We start from the raw sequence: 24,139 nt of genomic DNA, 5'->3' as shown, positions 1-24,139 counted from the left end.
GCAATTCTTGTCTTCGTGGGATGAAGAAAAAAAAAAGGTTCTGGGCGCATCTTTTTCCACTTGCATGAACAGATAAATCGTGTTTCTGCTTTCATCTCGAGCTTTTTAAAGAAAACTATTCTGAATTATTTGAAGTGGTCTTTTGGGGATTTTCTTGGCTGCAAAAAGAAAACAAATCAATCTCAAGAGAGACAGAGCCAAAAACACTCCAGTATTTTGGCTAGGGGCGCTGGATGGCACAGCGGTTATGTTGCCTGTGCGGAGGCCGTGGGTTTGAATCCAACCTCGGCCCTTTGCTGCGTGTCATTCACCCGCTCATATCTTCTTTATAAAAATAAAAACATGCCCTGAATCATTTTTTTTATTTAACCTTTATTTATTCCCGAAAAGTCCCATTAAGGTTCAAAAGCTCCTGCAGAAATATCTTATATCTTGCAGACAGATCAGTGGTGTTTCGGTCTGTCCTATAAATGTGCAGCAGGTTCAGTCTGGACTCTGTGTCCCATCCCCACCATGGATGGAATCAGCCTCAATATTTGCAGCGACACCTACTGTAAGGCTGCAGTATAGTTCAATCGATCGATCGATCGATCTCCTCCATGTTAACACATCAAACATCCGTCCATTTTCTACTTTACTTTGTCTTGTCTCAGACTCTGAATTTGAAATCAAGACCACCAGCGACAGGCTGTTGATCCGAAGGAAAACGCCTCTTTCTTTTTATCCCCCGCTAACGGCTGCAACCTTCCTGGTTTCACAGTCTAAGTAAGAGGCAGGCCCGCTGCACGCCATTCACATTGTGGTCTACGTCTTGTCTCCCCGTCTTGGTTTTTGTCTCGCGCTCTGTCCTTGGCATGTCTTAGTTTCTCTAATGACAGAGTGCATTCAGTCTTGTTAATAATCAGCATGAGTTACTTGTCCGTTGTTGAAAGCTGAGCAGCTCAGGCTTTCATCAAGGTCGAACCACTTGCGGTCATTGAGGGATGAGAAACTTTTCCCCATTCTCTCAGAGGCCAGATTTCGTCTCTCCGAATCCGAGCTGATGACGGTTCAAGCTAAACACATCTTTGAAGTATTCATCTCAGTGTCGACGGAAAGACCACAGCTCCCACTTACAGCTCATCTATCTTTATTATTGCTCTCCAAAGGGAATATTAAAATGTGTCTATCCTGTTGTGTTTCTGGAAGTTTGTGTTTCTCACAAAGCATCTGGTCCATTTGGGGCGAGACCATTTAAAGATTTAAAAACAAATGAAAGAATCTTAAAATGAACCACTAAAGTGCCCAGGCAGCCAGTGGAGGGAGGCCAGAATGCTTTCGTGCTCCGGTTAGGAGGCGAGCAGCAGCGTTCTGGACTAACTGGAGCCGTGCGAGGGAGGACTGGCTGACTCCGAAGTAAAGTGCGTTGCAGTAATCCAGCCGAGATGTAATGAAGGCGTGGATTACTGTTTCAAAGTGCTTGTGCCAAATAAAGGGCTTCACCTTTGCCAGCCGCCTTAAGTGAAAGAAGCTGGACTTAACAGCTGCACTAATTTGCCGATCCGATTTAAAATCACTGTCCATCTTAAAGCCCAGGTTTGAGACCGTCGGCTTCATACAGTGTGCCAAAGGGCCCAAGTCAACGGGGGGGGGGGGGGGGGGTGTTTCAACAGAGCCACTCGGGCCAAACACCATCACTTCAGTTTTGTTTTCATTAAATTTTAAAAAGTTCAGGGACATCCAGGACTTAATGTCTTGAAGACATGACAGAAGTGGATCTGGACAGAAGGCATCGAGATAAACTGCGTTAGCTAAGACGCACACTTGTCAATTTTAAAAGTTGTTATGCTAACTTGAAACGGCGGTTGCTAACAAGTGGCTAAATGAGACTACAGTGGTTGTCATGGAGACATTAAAAGTCATCAGGAACTCTCACTAATCCTCCTTACAGCCTCTAGTCAGTGTTCTTTTAAATATTAAGTTAATAAAGAACTTATTAAGCTGCGGTTTAGCTAGCTTGTTAATACCGCTGAATAGATCGATGAAGCATAACTGTTAGCTTGTAGCATAGCGTTAGCTTTTTACTTCTCTGGGCTGCGTTAACACTTCAAACTTCATATAAATGATGTTCATCTGTAAAGATTATCCAGCTGAACTAAACAGCTACACATCAGAAACGTGTGTTTGACACAGAGATTATTCTCTGCAATGATCCAAAATCCCGTAGACGAATTCTTGTTCGAACCCATGGCGAAGATACTTCCTTGCCTTAAAAAACTCAGTCATGACTTTTCCAGACTATGAACTACAAGTCATCCTCAGAAAGACAAAGCATCAGGTTGTTTGCACTTTTTTTTCTTTATTCTATTGAGGCAAACTGTGGCGCTTATTGAACGTAGCGCAGTATTTTATCTTCCAGGGACCACGTGTCCCTCTGCAGGCGGTTTGTGAAACATTTGTCCACATATTATGAACATATACCGGAGAATCTGAACTCTCTACCAAAACTGCACCGTGCACCATTATTCACAACAATTTGATCATTTGGACAGAAGAATAACACGAGTGCAGAAAATGTTCTTAAATGACTTTATTCATACACTGCTTCCTACATAGTTCATACCCATTGTAAATATGTTTGTATTCATGTATTTCTGTGTAAAAATAATGCAATATATAAATCTATTTGAGCCAGCATTTTCAACGTACGCATGCTTTAAATTCAAAGTTTAATAAAAACACAGTTACAAAAAAAAATGTGTGTTCTGGAAAAAACTCTCCTACACAAAGTTCACGGCAGTGCTATAAGCGGTACACCCTGTACGATTGGAGAAAGTCCACTGCGAAGGTGTCCTTTGTTATAAAGTGCTATCATGCAGTGAATTTTAGGCAAACATTACAAACCAAGATCTACATGTCGTCCACCTGGTACAGCTCGCCGTAGCCGTAGCATGACGTTTTGGTGCGTTAGCGTGAGCCGGGCGTTCTGGGCGTTCAGCAGCGAGGGTTACCCATCCGACAGAAACAAACCGTTCTGAAGAGCCGGCACTGACAGAAGGCACAGAAATCACAGCACACGTTGTTGGGTGATTTACAGCTTCCCCACTGGGGGATACAGTTAGCAGGGGGAGGAGGGCGCTTCTTCACACCAAATTTGTTCTGAGAGGAAGAGAGCGAGAGGCAGAGAGAGAGAGAGAGAGGGGGGGAGACAGAGAGCGAGCGAGAGGGGGAGAGAGAGAAAGTTGGTTAGTAATTGCATAATACCATCAGAGTTAAAATACTGTCCCTTTCCAAAACATGTCTTTGTCAAAACTGTGATGTAATAATCTCATCTGAAAATGTCCACTTACTTGCTTCTATTTGCGTGTTGTCGTCCGTGGACCTGTGACCTGAAGCACGCCACAACACGCCATTTTTCACGTTTGTATGAATAATCTAGAATAAAAGTCCGTCTGAGATCCCGTGCAGTAGTCAAAGCATTAAGGCTGCATGTGAAGAAGTACTGGCTCCAGATATCGCCTGTTTGCACACGACCCTCACCTCAAACGCCACTGTGAGCCCATACTTTAAAAGGTCAACTGTTTACATGTGCACATGTCTTTTGCCTAACTGCACAGGTATATAGGGGGCTTCCTAAATCTTCTTTCATCATCATTATTATTATTATTATTATTATATATCATTATACAGTGTATGTAAGGGAGGGGGGATAGCTTGTTGTAACTAATGCTTCATGTCCTGCATGTCTTGTATCCTGCTACAGGATGCCTTGAATTTCACTTGGGATAAAATAAAGTATCGACCCATCATCCATCCATCCACCATCAATCAATAAATTCATCCAACCATCATCCTTTGATCCATCCAACCATCCATCCACAATCCATCCATTATCTATCATTAGTCATTCATCATCAATCCATCCATCAATCATCCAACCAACCATCCATAATCCATCCATGATCAATCATCAATCCATCCATCATCAATCCATCCATCATCAATCCATCATCAATCCATCCATCATAAATCCATCCAACCATCCATAATCCATCCATTATCTATCATAAATCCATCCATCAATCCATCATCCAACCAACAAACGCTGCTGTCACCAACATAAAGCTCAAACATGGATGTGAAATCAGAGTGTTCCTGCTTTCAGCAGCACACAGGTACGATGCTCAACAACGCTGTGGCCACATCATTTTTTTGATTGATTGATTGATAATTTGACTGTTCATGACGTTCTCGCGGCTACGCCTGCTGAACGTAGCTGTGAACATCGTTCGAGGTGGTTTGATGGCGTTCCAGTGAGACAGGTCCACATCTTTGGGAGTGAGCGAGGATCATGAAAGCACAACGTGATCACACAAACAGGACTTGGTTTGGTTGTTTACCTTTCTCTGTTTCTTTGTCCTTTTGTTCTTCCTCGTAGATCGAGGCAGCTCTGAAAAGACGTCACAGTACTTGATGATCAATAGAGATGAATGAACATTCGATTAGTCACTCACGTTAAATCTGAAGCGTCTAAACAGTCCAGATAAGTGAGAGACGACATTTTACAGTCGCAAGCTTACCTACGATGAGAACAGGAGGTGAGGGGACTTCGAGGCTTTGAGACAGAGCGTTAGACACAACCACCCTGTTGTTGAAGACGTGCTCCTCCTGGATCATGTGGGCGGAGCCAAAAAGGTATTGTGTTGCGGCACAAAGGACAAAGCAGCCGAGCAACAGGACGGAAGGCATCTTTGTCTGAAATACAAAAAAAAAACGATCTTTGGTCAGGTCGGAGTTTGTGTTCCCATGAAAGAAAACTGCACGGAGGGAGGTCGAGAAAGAGATCAGCATGTCCTGAAAACCAATCACATTGATCAAAGAGAGCCGGCTCCTTTACCTGCTCGAAGTGCCTACACCTGCAACGTGCCAATAACACCACAATAAACCAATCCACACAAAAATGAAGGACCCATTTCTAAGTAAATTGGAGGATGTGGGTATGAGGGCAAACTCCAGCCAAGTGGAATACCCTACAAGGTCGACAAGAACTGACGAAAGTTACTCTTTGTGGAGAATGTTTTTAAAAAAAAAAAATAGATTCATAAAATTAATGGGGCTCACAGGTACAGTCAAGTCAATTCAATTAGTATAAATCAGGAGTCAAGTGAATTGTGTATGTTGGTTCTTGGAGGGGCAAGACAGCGCCGTCCAGAGGGCATTAAAGAAAAGACGAGACAGAGGCACAACTGATCTAATCTCACTGCTGCACAGAGAAACCTCCGAGAGACCTCTGCTAATCTCACACTGGTCAAGTGATGGTGAAAGGGATACTTCACCCATTTACATGAAGCTGTGTATCAGTAGAAACATGGTAGTAGTGTTGAATGGTCGTGAGTCCGGGGCCTCATTTTGCCCTGAGACGAGAAAAATGTGTTTTTCTTTGCCTGGAAGTTTTCTTCGTGTGATGCAAAAATCGTCATATTGCAGAAGTATCAGAAGTGTCCCTTTAATAGTTCCTACTCTGCAGGATGAAGCACTATGAGAAGTCTGACATGCCAACAGAAAAGTACAGCCAGATTTCCTATTTGTTCTTATTTTTCAGACCATTAGAAAAGCAGGAGACTTTCCCCCTGAGTCTGTTTCTCCCTCTGTGCTTGTTGTGAGTGATTGGCTTAATGAGTGTTGTTAGTGTAATTGCTTGTTAAATCTATGTTGTTTGTTATTTTACTCTCAGCAGGATTAAATCAAGCATGTTTGTTTTCTTAGTTTTGGCTGTAGTTCTTGGTTTTGATTCCCCATGGAGTAGATGAACAAAAAACAAAACAATCTTTTCACTTCATCTATTTTATAAGACAAAGTTTGTCGAAGAGTAATCGGTCCATCAAAAGCGTAAAGGTCCCACACGCTGTCTAACCTGCACATAAACTTTTCTGAGCAACATTAAGGTGCGAGACCAAAGGAAAAGGTTTCGTACTAAAACACGTTACCAATGAATGTTTGTTTGTAAGTCAGCAGGAGAGCAGGAGACCAAATAAAAACAGCGCCCCCTGTGGTCTAAATGAACTATCTGTGCTCTGCTTTCAGATATAACATGAGCCAAGCTCCAGACCCAGACCCTGCAGAAACCAGCTCTCTGCTTTAAACTGTCCAAAACCAGATCAAACAGTCGACATGGACAAAATGATCTGCAGGAAAACATGGGGAAAAAAAGCAGGACAAAGACCAACTCTGAACTCAACAATTCCCAATCAGAAAATGAGTAAATCTTTCCGGAAGGCCAAATTAAGAGCTTGGATGTGTGATTGCTGCTTCACATGTGCAGGTTTACTGAAGTATGGAAGGATGCACTTCATATCCAATAATTAGCATTAAATCCGATATGATAGAAACACAGTACAGTGACAGGATACGTCTTCAGATAATCTGGGAAGTTCAGTTTCATGAGAAGTAGCTGGGAGGAGCCTGACGGTCATTTAACTGTGTTTCAGATGTAACAAACAAATTCATCCATGTTTGGACTTCTTGCTGGTGTTTCTGTGGTGCTGAATGGAGAGCTCCTCGTGGTGGTTTGGAAGCATCTGTTGATTTGCTGTGGTTTACTTTGTTATTGCGCTGTCACCTTTAATCCGTTAATCGTTCGCCGTCAGCCTTTCCATATTCCAGTTGGAGTTGATTTTGAAACTTGGTAAATTTGGTTTTCGTTAAGATCCAAACCCGTCAACAGATTTTCTTTGTCTCTTTTTCAGAGAACACGAGTTACTAATTTCTCTCAGGACCTGAAGACAATCGGCTGTGGAGGAAAATGAGCAACCCTGCCTTTGACTTATTAGCACATCAACGCAGCGCTTCAGCAGGACATGATGAAACGCGCGTCGCTGGCTTTTGTGTCTGCACGAACAAATGAAGCACTTTTTTTTTTTTTTTCCCGACACAGTTTTTGTGTGCAGGTCTGTTTACGAGCGCTGTTAAAACTCCGAGTATATAAAGTGACGCATCAGTGCTCCCACTAACGAAGCTCACTCATCTGATTCTGAGTAAACCGGCGGTCATTAGACCTGGAGGGGAAATGAACACAGCTGTGCCTGAAGGGTGCCGGCTCCTTTATAAGACTACAGTGAAGAAAGTCCTCCTGTTAATCGTTTTGCACTAAAACACCAAGTCAAATTCCTTTTGTGTGTTTAAATGTAATTGGAGGTACCCAAGTACATCTGGTACCCAGAGGTGACACACACACACACACACACACACACGCACAGGGAGAGCCTGCAAACCCCTGATTTAAACATTTATTATGTCTTTTTTTAACCTGATTATTTTTAATAACTTGTTGCATGTTGTTTGTCTCAACAGACGACAGTGAAGGTTTTGATGTTTAGCTTCTTGTCGTTATTTAAAACGGCGCCGTATGGACGCCACAAGCAGCAAAACTGATTCTTCACGTGTCGTGAAAAATAACAAATTCCACTCGTTTGATGTTATTTAGTAATAAAAAATAAATAAATCTTCACGACGGCTGTAACGTCCACTAAAAAAAAAAGGGATCCGGTCCTCTGTGGAGCCGGGTTTTTTTGTCCCTCCTGGGCCGCTGCAGAAAAAAAGATGGATGATCTGCAGAGCGAGTTCACAGCGGTCGCTGGAGCGTTTCCTTCCCCTGGACGCTGTAACTTCATTTGATCATATTTAAACATATTTAAACTCGAGCAGCCGCTCTCTCCATTAGTGAGGCTGTAAATTCTACAATGTGCCTTCTCAGGCTAGACGCTGATTATTCCGGGGTTGTATATCACTTCCTGCAAAACGTCGCCATCACTAAAGACCGCAGCACCGCTGGTCTCCAGCTTCACGGCTGCTGGAGGAGAGCGAGAAGGTTAACGATGATAATACGGCCTTGAAACTCGACCTCTCCCCCCCTCCCCTCCTTTCTTTTTTTTTTTTTTTTTTTCCGCCTCAGACGCGAGATGGGCAGGTGGAGTTTTTTTTTCTCCGTTTGTTTGAACATAAGAGGGATGATTTGAGGAGGCTAAATCATGCAGGCAGTAGCTCTGCGTCGTTTATCTGACATCTGGAGCTCGTCGCAGCATCGGATCGCCTTTCTTCCTTTGGAGAGTTCATCGGTACCTTAATGGGTCCAATCTGCTAACTGCAGAGAGTTTCCCCCGTTCTCTTGTTCAATAAACTGAAGGAGAGATTTAGAGCGAGCCGTGTCTTGCTGTAATCTTTTCATTTTGTTGTTCTCTTTGTGTCTTTTAAACATGGAGTTGTTACTTCGGGCCTTTTTGACAGGATTATTGTTTTAATAGTAATTTATATCCGGGCGCTGCCTCCTCAAAACAAAAACAACCTCGTCTCCGAGTGTTACAATAACTGATCGACACATCTGCTTAAAGTTTATCATTATTAATTCATGTCAAAATGAGTTTTATTTATAACGTTTGGTGTCTGAGCTGCACCCGTCTGAACCTCATCAAATCAAAGACGTTCTCTGAATCTTCTCCAGGCTGCCGTCACGTCACCTGCGTCCTGTGAAACCGCCAGTTTTTTGCATTTTGACGCCCAAAAAGAAAAAACTTGAAACTCTGAGGTCATTTCTGCAGACGCTCTCAGCAGACGTACGTCCACGCATTTTATGGATGTGAAATTAAATCATAACCAAAACTCCATCAACAGCTCGTCCGCCGTGCGGCGACGAGGTTCAACCTCCTCAACGAAACCACGACACAAACCGACAGGGCTGAAACGCCTCAAGACGAGACGCCACAGTCGACTTTGTTTTCCCGACACACCGAGTCATTTGGCTTGTTTTCTACGGATGATGATGCAGCTTTTTAAAAGCGTTGCTGTCAACCTTCAGGTTAACGTACCAACATTCACACCGATTAGACTCCATCGATCAGTCAAGGCACACGAGCTCGTGAAAAAGCAGTTCATCTTTCTCCGTGTTTACGATGCGTACAGCTTGCTGATGTTTCTCTGAATCGTCCGTCTGAGCGGAGCAGGAGTTAAGGAGCAGGAGCAGAGCGTTAAGCTCTCTTAAGCGGAGCAGGAGTTAAGCTTAAAGGGGCAGTACGTAACTTTTCTCCCATCATTAAATCCTGTTTTATCGCCTCTTAATAAGACGGCTAACTGATGTTGGCGCAGTGGTTAGCGCGCACGTCCCCATGTATGGACGCTACAGTCCTCAAAACACGGGCGGCCCGGGTTCATGTCTGGCCTGTGGCTTCTGTCTCGCAGGTCTTCCCCCCCCCCCCCTCTCTCTCTCTCCCTCTCTCTCTGTCTCTCTGATTTCCGACTCTGTCCGCTCTCTCCCTCTAGATAAAATAATTATCTACCTGTGTCACCTTTTTTTTTTTTTTTTTTGACAATCGATTTTCCTTGAAAGCTGCAGGAAGTGACGTTCTGTGCACGTCGTCGTCGTCGTCGTCGTCGACGTCCTCTTCCTCCTCACACAACACCTGAGTGGATGGAAAAAGAAACCAAGATGGAATCTGTCCTTTCAAATAAACGACCATCGAGCCAAACCAGGATCTGAGCGGCGTCGGGCCAAAGCTAGACTGACCACGAGCGAGCTTTTCATTCATGAAGGGAGCTGCGAGAGGGTACTTCACTTCTCTCAGGTAAGATAATTCCTCGAGGCCGTGTGAATTCAGCGGCCGATAAAGGTGCTCGCTCACGTGCATACGAGCACGCCGGCGAGTTAACCTAGCGGCCTGGAAACATGACGTTTATAAAAAGTTACATAGAACCCTTTTAAAGCTTACGTTAATATAAACTCTCTAAATAATATTATAATTGACTTCCACGGTGAACGAGTAAAGTTTGAAAAACACTAATTGTTTTTATTGCAGGACATTTTACCGGGTTCCCTTTAAGGACTTCTAGAAGAACATTTCTGTATTTTGATTGGATCTTCATTATAGCATCATCGCGCTCTCCAAAGAGAGGGTGTTATATTTCATAATGTGAAGATGTCAGACATGTTCAAACCCAAGCATGACCTTTAAAGATTTGATATCCTCCTTGCTCGTTTCACATCAGGCGTCCGACAGCACGCTCGCTCTATGGGACAGAACGACCTGCACGCCGCTTGCGACAGCGAGCGTCCCGCAGAGAGAGAGAGAGAGAGAGAGAGAGAGAGTGATTCGTTTCTTCTATTCAGTCTCAGCGTGTTTGTAAAAAAAGCAGAGAGGGAGGAAGTGGAGTGGGAGGCACACAAGAGGGGGAGGAGGCGGACTGACGGAGAGAGATACAGGCACATCTGGTGTGTGTGTGTGTGTGTGTGTGTGTGTGTGTGTGTGTGTGTGTGTGTGTACCTATCTCAGGGGAGGATTGAGAAGTGTTACACAAAAGGTGACATTTTTGCCAAATTAAAGAAAAGATGTTTTTGTTGTGCGAAAAGAAGCCGACAGAAACAGCGTCCGCTCGACGATGCAACAGAGACGTTGCGCGTCTGTCGTGGCGTTCGGTCGATGCGCCGACTCCATAACATCCGGCTGCGTTCTCACGTCGGCTCACTCGGACTTGACGCGGAAAAAATGCAAAGAGTCTGGCAGGAGAAGTGAAGTGAAGTGGAGTGGAGGGTTTTTTTGAGAGAGCCCTTTAAGAATCTTGAGTCCGGCGTTTCACAGTTCTCGAATCATGTGGCTGTGAAACAGAAGACAGGATGTGTGAAGTATAACTCTCAGGTGTGTCACTCACGCTCAGAGCGAGCGCTTTGATTTACACACTGAATTATTGATCGGAGCAGGTCGGCGCCTTCCGTCTTCATGCTAAATACTTTCTGACTACGTGAAACCACGAGAGCTCGCTGGTTCACATTAAAGGTAAAAAAAAAATCACAGAAATACAGATTCTGTTTGTTTTTTTGGGTTTTTTTTAACCCCCATCTTTTTATTCTTAAATTGCAGCTCGCTTTAGTTTTTAAACATCAACTTAAAAAAATCTACAGAAACAAAAAAAACTTCTTTATCCGAGGGAACTATTTTCTGCGGCGTATTAATCCACATTTGCTGCCCAGGCGACAGTTTGCAGCAGCCCAGGCGACAGTGGTGCTTATCAAGAAACATGTGTCGCACTTTGATGTCCGAACAGCACAAATTATTAGCCGAATCCATTCAGTGTGTCGATGCAGCCCCTCGGTCTGCTTCGTTAAACGAACAAACGCTTTTCAGCAACAACAAAATTCATATTGTTTGCATCGGGAAGTCCTTCGGAATATACTGGAATTTTCCCTCTTTCATCATTACGGGATCTATCTATCGATCTCGTGCAGATTAATGTGAAAGGCCTCCCTACATCTTTCACCATCATTTGAAAAATATACAGTGTGTTTTACATGACTTCATGTTTTTACTTTGTTCTCCCAGAGGCGCTGCTTGTCAACAGACGCACGGCTCGGGGGCCCCCGACACCAGAAACGGGGGCCAACAAACTTCACACCCCGTGCGTGCAGTGGGGTCATTTAGCAACGACGTCTGACAGCACGAACTTTTATTACACCGTGAAGCGCGGCGGGATTTATGTGAAAACTTTTGGTTCGCCAAAGTCACGAGACTGAAGAGGTATTATCCAAACGGCAGCAATAAATAAATAAAAAGAAAGAAAGAGAGAGAGCGAGACGTTGGAGCGGGTTTGTGACGGCTGATGAGAGGAACTATTGTTCATCACATGGAGGTGATTCCACAGGTGGATTTTATTTGTGCCGTCAGGTGTGATTCCTGCTGGTTTTTTTTAATTCGTCCTGCATCCTTTTAATGTAGCGGCTAAAGATGGAAATGGCTAAATCTGATTCCAGCCATCTTTTCATTCTTCTCTGTGTAAGTGATTGATGTCCACGCTGTGTGTTTTTGAAGTACAACATGTCAAAAACATTTTTAAATTAAAGTCAGGGTTGGTCATTTTCTCCAGATCCACATTTTTAAGACGTTGGTTAAAATGATCTTTATGTCCGGACAGAAATTAATAACTCATGTTCTCCGAGAAAGAATCAAAGTAAATCCATCGTTTGTAGCAGCCTGTAAAAACTTCCGCCAGCGTCTGTCACGGGGTAGGTAAATAAATCTACATCGTTTAATAAGATTCTTGGCAGAGGCGCCGAGAAACACACACACACACACACACACACACACACGTGTAGCATACAAACAGGGGCCTGTGTTACGCTCGCACTGTGAGAGTGCGGACTTCTCTTTCTGGTCATTTTAAAAACACAGAAAACGAACACCACATTTACTGGTGATGTCTTTAATCATTAAGTGACTTCAAACGTGGCTTCGATTGTTTTTTCACACGCTCGTGTCATTTGTGAGCGCACTAAAACTTGAAACAGTTTCATAATAAAAACAAAACAAAAAAGGTTCACGGCCAGTTTATGAACACATCCTGTCCACAGACCTGCAGACTGTGATCACAGGTAAAAGAATAAAAACATGATCTGCATTAATCAAGCAAGATTTAATTTATTACATTTAATTTATTTTTTAATCTAAGGAAATCTATTAATTTAATTTAGTTTAAGAATCACGTTTAAACATACAAGGAATTTGACCTGGTGCGAAACACAATTCCCCCAGGGATTAATGAATTATATATATATATATATATATATATATATACACACACAAGTTTTGTATCACCTGTCAAAAATAAGAAAACTAAATATTTTAGAAAATTGTCCAAAAACTTGTTAAAAACTAAAAATGTTCTTAATATTTATTTGGCACACAACAAACTGAGTCATTTTCACACACAATAATACAGGATATTTTTTGTTATTGCACTTTTAACTCTAAATAATTTCAAGCTGTTCCCCCCCCAAACTTTTATGTGATCAATCTTATAAATCCCAAAAGTGTTCAATAGAATTCAAATGTAGCCGCTCCATCATTTCCAGGACTACAGAGTCCTTGTTCTTGGTCCAATAGACTCTGCACAGCTTTGAACTACAAACCCTGTTTCAAACTTCATTCCCCTTTTTTAAAACCCAAATTTGAGCCGCTGGGCTTCACCGAGGAGTCAGAAATAAATCAAGCAAAAACACAACTCTGTTCAGGAATGCAACTCAACAATCTTAATTTGACATCTTGTAGAAATAAAAATTTATTTTTTTTGCAAAACAGTAAATTTGAAAAACTCATGGATAACAATCATAAGATTTTAATGTTAAAAATATCTTTTGGGTTAAAGAGCGTCTACATGCCGACGTATCAGAAACACCAACAACGTGCCGACTCTGGACCGATGATGATGACGGACAGATTGGAAAATAACATTCGTTTCCGAATAACCAGATGGAGCTAACTCGCTAATTTCCATCTGTTGTCCCTTATCAGACGATGGCAGGAGAAGAAATAGTCAACATCTCATGCACACACACACACACACACACACACACACGCGCGCTTCATAAGAAAAACACAGAACAGCATTATTATTATGAAATTAAATTAGAGTATGTTACAAGTTTCCCTGAGTTGTAAAAAGGTCGTCATCAGGATGAAACATGAACGATGACATAAACACTTTTTGAAAATCTAATTTTTTTGACTTCGTGGGAGACGGAGAGGAACGTTTCATGTTGGCTGATTATTCTATTTCTCAACGTCTCGAAAAAAGGGCAGATTGAGCGAGCAGAGACTGCAAGCTGTGTTTGAGGCAGAGCAAAGTTTCTCTTCCACACTGAGCCGACGTGTGTGTACTGGGATTAAATCATCAAAGCGTCGACTCGTCAGTCTTAATGGCGAAGTGCATCATCAGAAGAGTCAGTGAGAGGAAGCTGCAGGACTCAAACACGCTTCTTTCCTGCATGCCAACAAAAAAAGGTCATGTGATTCTCCTGCTAACGTGTGCGCACCTTGGAACCTGTTTAGTGTCCTGTTGGCCAGTTAGAGCCAGAAGGTGACTCTTTTGCAACTACATGCAAATTATGAATCATGTGTTTCAATAAAAAATAAATAAATAAATAAAAAGAGCCTCAAACGAAATAATGTCTCTCATCTTAAACTGAGAAAAATGAAGATCAGTAAAATTTAAAATAAACCTCATGTCCATTTTAGAATAGTATCTTCCTGAGCACATTTTTAGCCGTCCTTCACACACACACACACACACACGCACACACACACAGCTCCACTCTAATGGGCTTCTTTGTTCTCATAAAGCTGCAAATAAAATCGAATCTTAAGGAACAAATTCAGCCTGTCTGTGTTCGGGGAAACGATTTTAGTGTGTCGTGGGCTAAGTTTTTAAAAGCTGTTAAAGTTGCACATAAAGACTCCATGAGAAAAGTATTTAAAAAAAAAAAAAAAAACCTTAATGGAGTCGTGCAAGTGAGCAATTTTGTGATGCAGTTAATACTTTCTTTGTGATGCAGTTAATACTTTCAGGCTCGTATGAGAAACAGGTTGAAGGATTTGTACATTTTCCATCATTATTCTGCTGACAAATCCCAGTCATAGTTCTGTGCAAACCAGTCATCTCTGTGGCCACACTGGTGCAGCTGTCCTTCATAATACTGATGCTGTGCAAGTTTTCTCGTGGACTCTTGAGTCTGTCAATAAAGATGATTATGATGTTTACTGGTATATTTTCTAACACCTCGAGTGTTTATTTCAGACAGTAAACGCAGCTTCTCTGTGAGAGAGAGCAAGGTGCTGCAGAGCCGGCTGCCCCGCACGCCGAGCGCCGAGCTTCTGCAAAAAAAAAAGAAAAAGAAAAGGAGAGCGGATAAAAAAAAAAAAACCTGGAAATTCTCCGGGCTTACCGGACGATCACTTCCAGAACGAGGAGAAGGGATCAGGGCACAAGATGCACAAACTGATCTGTATCTATTGTCTCCAGCAAATAATTTCATAAAACAAAAAGAAAAAAAGAAAGTGTCCCACATCTGGAGCTGGTTTGTTGAGAAGTCTCAGAAAGATTGTATCTAAGTGCTTCTATCCTCTCAACATCCAGGCTTAGGTCGCACTTTTTCCTCTTCTCAGTATCAGAAAATGTTAAACATGTGTTCAGCTGCTTTGTTAATAAATTCCTGGATATAATCTTCTCGCTCGTTCTGCTTCGGGTTTGTTTCGCTGCGGGCCTCGGCGGGCGATCGGCTTATCATGAGCAGCTCCAATCAACCTCGATGGAGACGACTCCTTTTCACCGAGAATCCCTCAACGTGATCTCGAACGTAACGTGAGCCGCTTCCTCGTGTGATTATCGGATTGAAGCTTTCAGCGCTGCAGGAAGAAGCCGGCGGCGGCGCCTCATTAAAGCAGCACACAGGCTCTCCAACGCGCTGCACAGTTTCATTAAATTAAAACTACGCTTCGCTTTATTTCATTTAAATCTCTCGTCGTGCATAAAGTGCCGACAGAAATGATTTGTTTATGTGAAGACTATAAACAAGTTTGTGATGCAGATTACAGTTTCATGCATATTTTCTGTAACTACACAACAGCTCAGATGTTTTACAGCTCAATCATGGGTTTTTGTTTTTTAGTTTGTTTACTATTTTATAATTACAGACAAAGATGCGTGATATTTACTGCTCTCAAAGTGTCACAATAATTCAAAAAATACTGCAAGTGCGTAATGAACTGTGACTTGTTGGAGTTTTTTTTAGATTTATGTGCAGATGTAGTTTAAACTGGATTAAGTGTCTCGCAAACAGTGTTTGCTATTGAACCATAAAACAAAAATGTCTGATTCAACGGCGAGACATTCAGCATGTGGCGAGCATAAAAATCAAACAATAAAGACAGTGTAAAAGTCAACGAGCCGCAACAAACGAGCCGTCACTACGATTGTGCGGGGTGGAAGGAGTCGAGTCTGCTGTTTGTTTGTTTACGAGTCGACAGCAGCTTCCAGAAACACGCAAACGCAACAACAAACGCCATCGTATGAAGGTTGACTCCATGTAAGGCACCTTTGCACGCTTTGTGTGTGTTCACTGTTGTTGTGATTCTCTTGTTGAAATATTGGCAGCAGCTTTACAGGTCGTGAGAAAAAATAAATAATAATAAAAAATCACTTTAACGTTGAAATAAAAACTTTGCAGAACAGCCGAAGATTTAGCCGAAGGAAGGAAGAAGGAAGAAAGGAAATGTGAGGAAATGTGAGGAGCGTCCAGATGAAGCGCTCAGGGCAGCTGGTCGGAGACGGTTGATTTCAGGGTTGAAAATGTACAACCGATAAGAGGACCGGACAACGACGGGGCTTAAACTTTAAATCCACCATCCCCCTTTAAAAAAAAAAAAAAAAAAAAAAAAGTGTAACGCTCATAAATGTTAAATATCCCTCCCGTCTTTTAACTCTATGTAAAGATTTAAAGTCTGCGTCAGGAGTTCGAGTGCTCAGCCAAGCGTTTGAGATGTCATCGATCACGTTTAGAGAACACGCTCAGCGGTCGTGCGTAAAAACACGGAAGTGAAGACTTCGCTGAAAACGAGGGGCATTATTAAATCATTAGGTCCAGACATTTTGATTTAAACTGTTCAGTCTGCTTCTACTGCTGGTGCTAAACTGTACAGGCCACAGCTGGAGCATCCTCTCCACACAGAAAAAAAACAGCTGGCACGCAGGGTGAAAAAGAGCACAACTCACAGAGGACGTTATCCACCAATATTTCTCCCTGACATGAGTTAACGGAGTGTGGGACATAAAGCAGGTCAGACTCATCTGACGCGATTACACTTTGTAATCTTCAGACGTGTCTGCGTTTCCTCGCCTGCTCGTCCCTGCTCGGACCCGACTTCCTGACGTGCTCGAGAAACGGCGAGATGAGGGGAGAAAAGTGCTCGGAGCTCTTACCTGTGGCTCCCAGGGGCAGCTGTTAGTCAGTCCTCCACGCTCAGATTTTTCCTGCTCTCTCTTCCTTTCTTTCGCGTGCTGCTCTTGGGTCTCCTTTCTTCCTTTTTTTTTTTTTTGTTTCTTGCTTCACGTTCTTATTGGTCCACAAGTCCCCCGCTCTTCTTCTGTCCTCTCCCCCCCCCCCCCCCCCTTTTCCTTAATCCCCACTTTACCTCTGATTTTGTCGACTTTCTTTCTCGTCTCGATACGTCACCTTGTTTCCTGTCCAAGTTTCCTGTATCTGCTTTTCTTTCTTTCTCTCTGTTTGTTTTCTGTGTCTTTCTGCCACCCCTCCTTTTACCCCCCCTCCACTCTGTTTCCTCTTTTATCCCTGCTTTAGGAGCTACCTTGTCCTGCTGCTGATAATGAAGACGTACTCAGAGGTTTGTCGTGGAGGCGGGACCAGCACTGCTGTGGGCTGGAGGACTGAGAAAGGTCGGGGGGGGGTTTGTTGTTTTTTGTGTGTGTTGAGGATAAAGAGAAAACATGTGAAGCAGATCCTGAAGTGAGGATGAGTGTTCTAAAAGACGACACAGGCTGATACCTGTCTGCAAGGAAATCCTCCACGTCATTTTCTGGAAGCTCGCGTGACGAACGCAGCGATGATTCGAGAAGTCGTCCACCCTGCGTGGATAAATGTTTCTCACAGTTAGCATCAAACGTACCCAGACTTGAAGTTTCCTGGACGTCACTCTTATGCCACGTGTCGATATTTCCTGCTGCGCCTCTATCAACACGCCTTATCTAGGCATGAAGGGGTTTTTGTCTGCGACGCATGTTGAGCATATTACGAGTGCGTCGAGCGTCTCTGGATCAAACCAAACAATGACATTGATGGACTCGAGATCCTTTCCTCATCGCAGCGATATCTTCCAGAACACCAGCGCTTCTGTCACATCTGTCGGGTCATGCTGCGATTGCATAACGTGCTAACTTTTCCCTCATTCTGCAATTGTCACTTTCAATTGTGGTCGGGAATTCCTACATTTCCCAGAATGCTTTCCAACCTTTAGCATCAGTTCCCAATTACAAACACTTGAGTGTAACTCTAAGCAGGCGCTCGGCCTTTAGTGCATTAACCTTGGAGAAGGCACAGCAATGGGGAAGAGCTGGTCGAGATGCTCTGTGAGATTTCACATAAGTGGTGCGTTAAGCTAAATGCTAACGCTAGAAGCATAACGTCGACGGAGTTCACCGCGGCAAACCGTGTGCATTTTTAAATGGGAGCATCATTTCTGTGATTTCAGAGCTTTTGGAAAGAGGTGGGGTTACTGTTCGCCGGCCAATCAAGAGGCTGACATTTTCATTTCAGACCTTTCCGTATCGTCCAAAGGACACTGAGGGTTTCCTCCTTTCCAACGCCGTCGAGATTACAAGCGTGAGTCTGCGTACTTTCACCTGGGAGCTGGGAACACTCGTCCATGCAGGGTCAGAACCGTCCACACGTCTGTCCCTATGGAGAAGCAGCATTCAGCTTCTATGCTCCGTATATCTAGGACAAACAGAAAGCTGCAGGTCTGCTGAAACTCTCAGCTCTTTTTTTTTAAATCCAGGTTTAAAGCTGCTTCTAATTAAACTATTTAACAAGAGTTTAAACTGACTTCATTACTAATGATCGCAGGAAAGAGGCAATAAATCGAAATTAACCCTTTATAGGGCACTCATTGAAAGACTTTGGAAAGGGGAGATAACAGAACTTTATTTCTGTTAAAAAAAAAAAAATCATTTCATTTAGAAAAACAAATATTGACAAAGTCACCATATGTGGTTCAAATGCCACAATAACAGGATCAGTGATGTAGGGGGATCTCTTCTGATTGGCTGAGTGAGGATCACATGCTTCTCGACCTCACTGAGGTGCAAAAGGGCGGCCATATGTAATGTCTCACTTGCTCGATGAAGGGTTAATAAACCGGTGTCCAATTCGTTTTCAGGATTCAGGGAAAATCTCACGTGGATGTTAACGAAGTCTTAACGGTCCAATCAGTGAAGAGGCGGCTCTCTCCAGTGTTTTGTGTTGTTGGACTGCAGTACTGATTTTTTAAAGCTGCTTCTCCTCATGTGGTTCTCTGCAGAGCTTCTGTTTCTCCACCACCCCGTGAGTTTCGATTTAAATCCTGACGTGTCCTGAGTGAAATAAAAAAACATCGCAGAGTGTGGCGGACGTCAGCTTCCTGCTCGCTCATTCTTTTATTCGCCACAGAAGGTTTTCCTTGAGCTCAGCGACGATGTTTAGAACGATCTCAACGAGCCTGAGTGATGTCAGCCGTCTGCTCCTGCAGGAAGCTCATCCTCTCATCCTAACGACTGGCTGAGCTGCAGTGTGTGTGTGTGGGACTTCCAGTGTTTCTGCAGCCACACTCAAGTGAAATGGATTTTGCGGTTTGGCTTTACAGAAAGTTGCCTCTTCCTCGAAACCCGCCTCCGCTGCAGCTCTCAGCCTGCCGTTAGGATGACTGAAAGTTCGACAAGTTAGAGACGGGATTTCCTGCCGAGGAGCCTCCGGAGCTCGCTGCCGTCGTGTGTGATGTCACTCAGGCTTCATCCGTTTAGAGTCTATGACCCAGCGAAGAATAAGGAAATGGTTGTGGGTTGAAGAAGTTCAAAGCTAGAGGGAACATGAGGACATTATGGACTGATCGGTGCATCGTGTTCCAAGTCAGTCTATGGGGAGAACCATAGACCCGACCCGAACCCCATACATAGATTATTTCTAGGGTTTTCCCGTCTCCTCGGCGACAGCGAAATATCAGGGTTGTGCACTGTAATGACGACAGTTAAAGAAAACCCTCGCGAGGAGGCACTCGTGATTGGCTGTAAAGGAGGGAGAGATCTGATTGGCTGTAAAGGAGTGAGACATCTGATTGGCTGTAAAGGAGTGAGACATCTGATTGGCTGTAAAGGAGTGAGAGATCTGATTGGCTGTAAAGGAGTGAGACATCTGATTGGCTGTAAAGGAGTGAGACATCTGATTGGCTGTAAAGGAGTGAGAGATCTGATTGGCTGTAAAGGAGTGAGACATCTGATTGGCTGTAAATGAGTGAGACATCTGATTGGCTGTAAAGGAGTGAGACATCTGATTGGCTGTAAAGGAGTGAGAGATCTGATTGGCTGTAAAGGAGTGAGAGATCTGATTGGCTGCAGACGATTTGTGGATCGGAGTGCCGCTAGACGAGTCTCAAAACGCCACACACGAACGCAGGGAGGTTTACAAATTAAAAGCACCGAGACAAATGAACGTTTGAAAATGTAACAACTTCCAAAAAAGTATTTTGGATTTGTACATTTGTGAATCATCACAAATCTTATTTTTATAATATGTTTGTTTTTTTTATATGTGGATTGAAAATGCATTCAATGCGTCAACTCCCAGATACATTTGTGAGTTATTCATCATGAGACTGTTCTGGCTCAGCTCCTGTATGCTAACTAGCTTTTCAGTAATGACGGTTTGTTTTCACACAGACGTTGCAGGCGCAGCTGGAGTCTGTAAAGCTGCTGTGGAGCAGATGTATTTTCCTCTGGTCATCCCTGTTAGCCCCCCAGAAGTCTCCGCTCTTAACTTAAGTTTAAGTTACATCACAGACTGGAAGCGGGAGGACGGCTCTCAGATCTCTCGGCCTGATGTTCTCACTTGTATCCAAGTCAGTGAGAACGGGAGCGTCTGACCTCCGTGACCTCTTCACCGGAGGTTTCATGGATCATAAAGCAGAAGATCAAGGAGGTGACCTTTGCTCTGCAGGTATGCAGATAACTGAGTGTGAAGAGCCACATTACGTAGCTGACCTTTGACCCCCACATAAGGGAGCAACAAATACAGCGCCCATACTATTTTTTTTTTCCATTCGCTATGACACACGTCATTGGCCATAATCGTTTTGTAAGTAAAGTTGGGTTGCTTGATCTCATGAGAGAAACAAAACAAGCGACTCTGAGAGATAATGTGAACTCAGCCGTCACCCAAATCAAAATCAAGATTTTCACCAAGTGTAGACGACTTCATCTTGTTTTTTTTTTTTTTGCATGTGTTTTGAGGGGTGCCAGATCAGGTGCGCGTGGTAACCGTGGAAACGGGGTTGTAGACGCGAGACAGATCGTGGAGGAAAAAAAGAAAAGGACAAACTAAATATCGCATTTCTGTTTTGTTTTAGTGTGGAGAGAATCAGGAGGAGTTCACACAGGGAATAAATCAAGAACCGGGAAAAAAAATAAAACCCGCAACCCGCGACTGACAATATCTGCAAGTGACTTTACAAAAAAACAAGCCCAAAGTCGCTTATAACAAGTGGACTTGGCAACACTGCCGCCCCGCTCTCTGCAGCGTTTCGTCTGTTGTGGTCAGCCGACGAAGGTGAGATGAAAAAACAGCCGCAGGGACAGCTGGCTTAAAAACAGTGACAGCCGACACATCCTCTTTAAATCATCCAATCAGAGCAGCTCGCTACGCTTCAGCTCTTTTTGAAACTTAAAACATTTTCACAGAGCCACAACGTCCGGTGTGCAAAAAGGAATCAAATGTGAGGAAGTGCAAAATCCTGCAGTTCCTGGAGTGTCCACTAGAGGCTGGCTGCAGCAGCACAGGAAGTCACATACACACCCATTCAAAAAGCCTGTTTTTACAGCAGACATTCATTCATTCTTTTTTATTTATTTATTTATTTTTAATGAATGATCCCAGTTTGTCGTGAGCCTGAAACCCCGCCTCAGCTCCAGCTCTCACGCCGTCATCAGGTTGACTTAAAGTGACGCGAGACAGCATTTCCAGCATGGAGACCGCCAGCGACGGGCTTCCAGCGCCATCCCTGCAGCGACCAAAGAGGCTGCAAGGTCCAAATCCAAGGTAGACACGGATGTGTTCTGCAGGAGAGAATTTACAGGTATCTGGCGGCGACTCGTCACCAGCAGAGGGAAGGAGCGCGTCCCCTCGGCGAACACGCTTGCTGCAGTGACTGTTGGAGATGTAAATAAAACGTTGTGTTTGAAGGAAGAAAATATACGGGGGGGGGGGGTTTACAGCTACCTTTCAGCCACGCTGCGCTGAGCGGCTTATTCTAAACGTGTGTATTTTGGTTTTAAGTATCGCGTAAAGTTTGTCAAGTGTGGGACCGAACATCTGGTAGATCATAAAGCCATCTCTTGATCCACATCTGTTTTCTACTCGGAGCTGCTCTTTGGACGTTTTCCCCCCTTTCAAATGCAACTGGCATTACTCTGCGTTTTATTGATGTATTGAGATTCTTGTCTTTTGCAAGTTTTTTTTTTTATTTTATTTTTTTTATGATTCGCTTTGAATCAGCGTGCTCAGCATATTTTTTTGGAGCAGCCTTCGTTTGAAATCCTCTCTGGAACGTCCGATCGATTGTCTCAGCATGGGGACAGTCGTTTGAGCAGCCGAGCACATGTGGATGAAGCGACGAGTCTGGGGAGAATTTTTAAAGAGCGACGCGAGTAAAGCTCGATGCAGATCGAACTGAGAGAGGAAAGCCTTTCGTGTTTGCATTCAGCCAGAGACATGTTTAACATTTCATTTTTCAAACGTGTGTGACCTCCACAATCTGTTTGGCCTGATGTTGCTGTACTTAATGTTTGGCACGTCAAACCTGAAGCCAGGATCTTCTCAGACAGTTCAAAACCCCGCCGAGGGAACAAGCTGCAGTGGATTCAGAGTGTGAGTCAGAGAGAAGAAATAACAGCAGGCAGCAGCCAAACACTGGCTCCCAGGAGCTTTGCAGCACAGCTGACGTGTTAATTGCTGTTTATGGCTTCACTTGGAAGTGTTGCAGCACAATAGAAAATAAAGCAACAGAATGTTTGGCATGTGCTGTCTGATTGGTCCGACTGTCATTTCCTGCCACCCTGCACACAGTGCGGAGGACAGTTCCTGTGCAGCACAGTCTCTGCACAATGAAAGTACTGAAAGTATAGAGTGAAGGTCCGCAGGGAGAAAAGTGCTTTGACTTCCTCAACTTTTAAAAAAGTGGTTCAAATGCATCAGCAAAAGATTGCTGAGATTGCGATTGTGCATCGAATGCAACAGTTCAAGACGGGGCTCGGATGGGTTTGTTTTTTTGCAAAAACCTACAAATGCAAAGAAGCTTTTATTAGAGAGATAAAAGAGAGATGGAAATCAGGGAGAGAGAGAGAGGGGACGCTTTGAGGACATGTGGACGCCCGCACTAACCACTGCGCCCGCAGACGCATTTTAAAGACGTTTTATTTTCGTCTTTACAGACCGAGTGACAGTACGCAGTTTTACTCCTTTCAAATCTGTGTCATTATTTTTGCAAACTTCCTCGTGAAGCGCTAGCTCGTGAAGCGCTAGCTCGTGAAGCGCTAGCTCGTGAAGCGCTAGCTCGTGAAGTGTTAGCTCGTGAAGCGCTAGCTCGTGAAGCGCTATCTCGTGAACGTTAGCTCGTGAAGCGTTATCTCGTGAAGCGTTATCTCGTGAAGCGTTAGCTCGTGAAGCGCTAGCTCGTGAAGCGCTAGCTCGTGAAGCGCTAGCTCGTGGCACAGCGAGTTAAGAAAAAAAAAAGAAGCAACATATTTCGCCGCCTGTCTTGACGAGGTGTAAATGCTGAGCTGCCCGTTCATGTAAATGTTTGGTGCCAGTGAATGTTCTGGTGAGACAGTTGTCAGCGTGGCTGTGTTGGATGGTAACTTTCAGCTGAGTGTGTTCGTGGTTGTCGTGGTAACAAACACTCGTCTCTGCGGTTTTTGCTGCGCCAGGAGCCGTTTGGAATCACCTCATTTTCCTTGTTTGAGCACGATTGTCTTCACGACGCCCCGCAAACAGGACTCGTGCCCGAGACCAGCACCCCTTCAGGCGGACACTGACGGTTCAGATCTGGGTCCAGGTCCCGAGTGTCAAACCCCCCCCCCCCCCCTTTAACTGACCCACATGAAGATCAGTCAAAGTCTTTGGTGCTCTCTGGACTTGATTTTAAATGTCCTCTTGGATTTTTCTAGAAAAACAACGTGATCTTTCCTCGGACAAAAAGTGTCCTTACAGTTTGTCTTCTCATCTTCTCAGAGCTGCTTTCCTCTTCTCTTGTGTCTCTTCTGATTTTACACAAAGATCATCAGTTTGTGTTTTTGACGAGCTGCAGACACAGCTGGAATCACGCAGCGTGAGCGTGGCGTCCCAAAACTGTCAGAGTTCATCCGTGTCGACGTGCACATCATTATTATTATGATGATCTTCCACTTAGTGATTGTTCATGTTCGTGGCTCCTCATGTCTCCGGCTGGGATTGGAATCAGCTGCACACTTTCTAGGATCCATCCATTTAACAACTCACCAGCCAATCAGATCAAGCTTCGGTCCTGCTTTT

At 43.8% G+C, this 24,139-nt stretch overlaps 1 protein-coding gene and 1 long non-coding RNA gene across 2 annotated transcripts in view; one reads left to right on the top strand and one right to left on the bottom strand.

The window, feature by feature from the left end:
* The window catches only part of LOC306822604, a 152,473-nt gene that overhangs the window by 23,528 nt on the left and 104,806 nt on the right, over nt 1–24,139 (top strand). The window lies entirely within an intron of this gene.
* Nucleotides 2,587–16,840, bottom strand: asip1 (agouti signaling protein 1). Its single transcript, XM_079342516.1, has 4 exons — nt 16,771–16,840; nt 4,560–4,734; nt 4,380–4,429; nt 2,587–3,138 (listed from the first exon to the last, which is right to left on the bottom strand). The coding sequence occupies exons 2-4, from the start codon at nt 4,726–4,728 to the stop codon at nt 2,974–2,976; spliced, it is 384 nt and encodes a 127-aa protein (XP_079198642.1). The 5' UTR covers nt 4,729–4,734; nt 16,771–16,840; the 3' UTR covers nt 2,587–2,973.

This window comes from Symphodus melops (genome assembly GCF_947650265.1).
Source record: "Symphodus melops genome assembly, chromosome: 4".
NCBI lineage: Eukaryota > Metazoa > Chordata > Actinopteri > Labriformes > Labridae > Symphodus > Symphodus melops.
This window is presented reverse-complemented; position numbering and strand designations above follow the sequence as displayed.

Excerpts from the sequence above, each read along its gene's own strand:
- asip1 (XM_079342516.1), bottom strand. The coding sequence starts at position 4,728 with ATGCCTTCCGTCCTGTTGCTCGGCTGCTTTGTCCTTTGTGCCGCAACA. Across the intron at positions 4,430-4,559 it reads ACCTCCTGTTCTCATCGTAG|AGCTGCCTCGATCTACGAGG; the intron begins GTAAGCTTGCGA and ends ACGTCTTTTCAG. Across the intron at positions 3,139-4,379 it reads GGACAAAGAAACAGAGAAAG|AACAAATTTGGTGTGAAGAA; the intron begins GTAAACAACCAA and ends TCTTCCTCTCAG.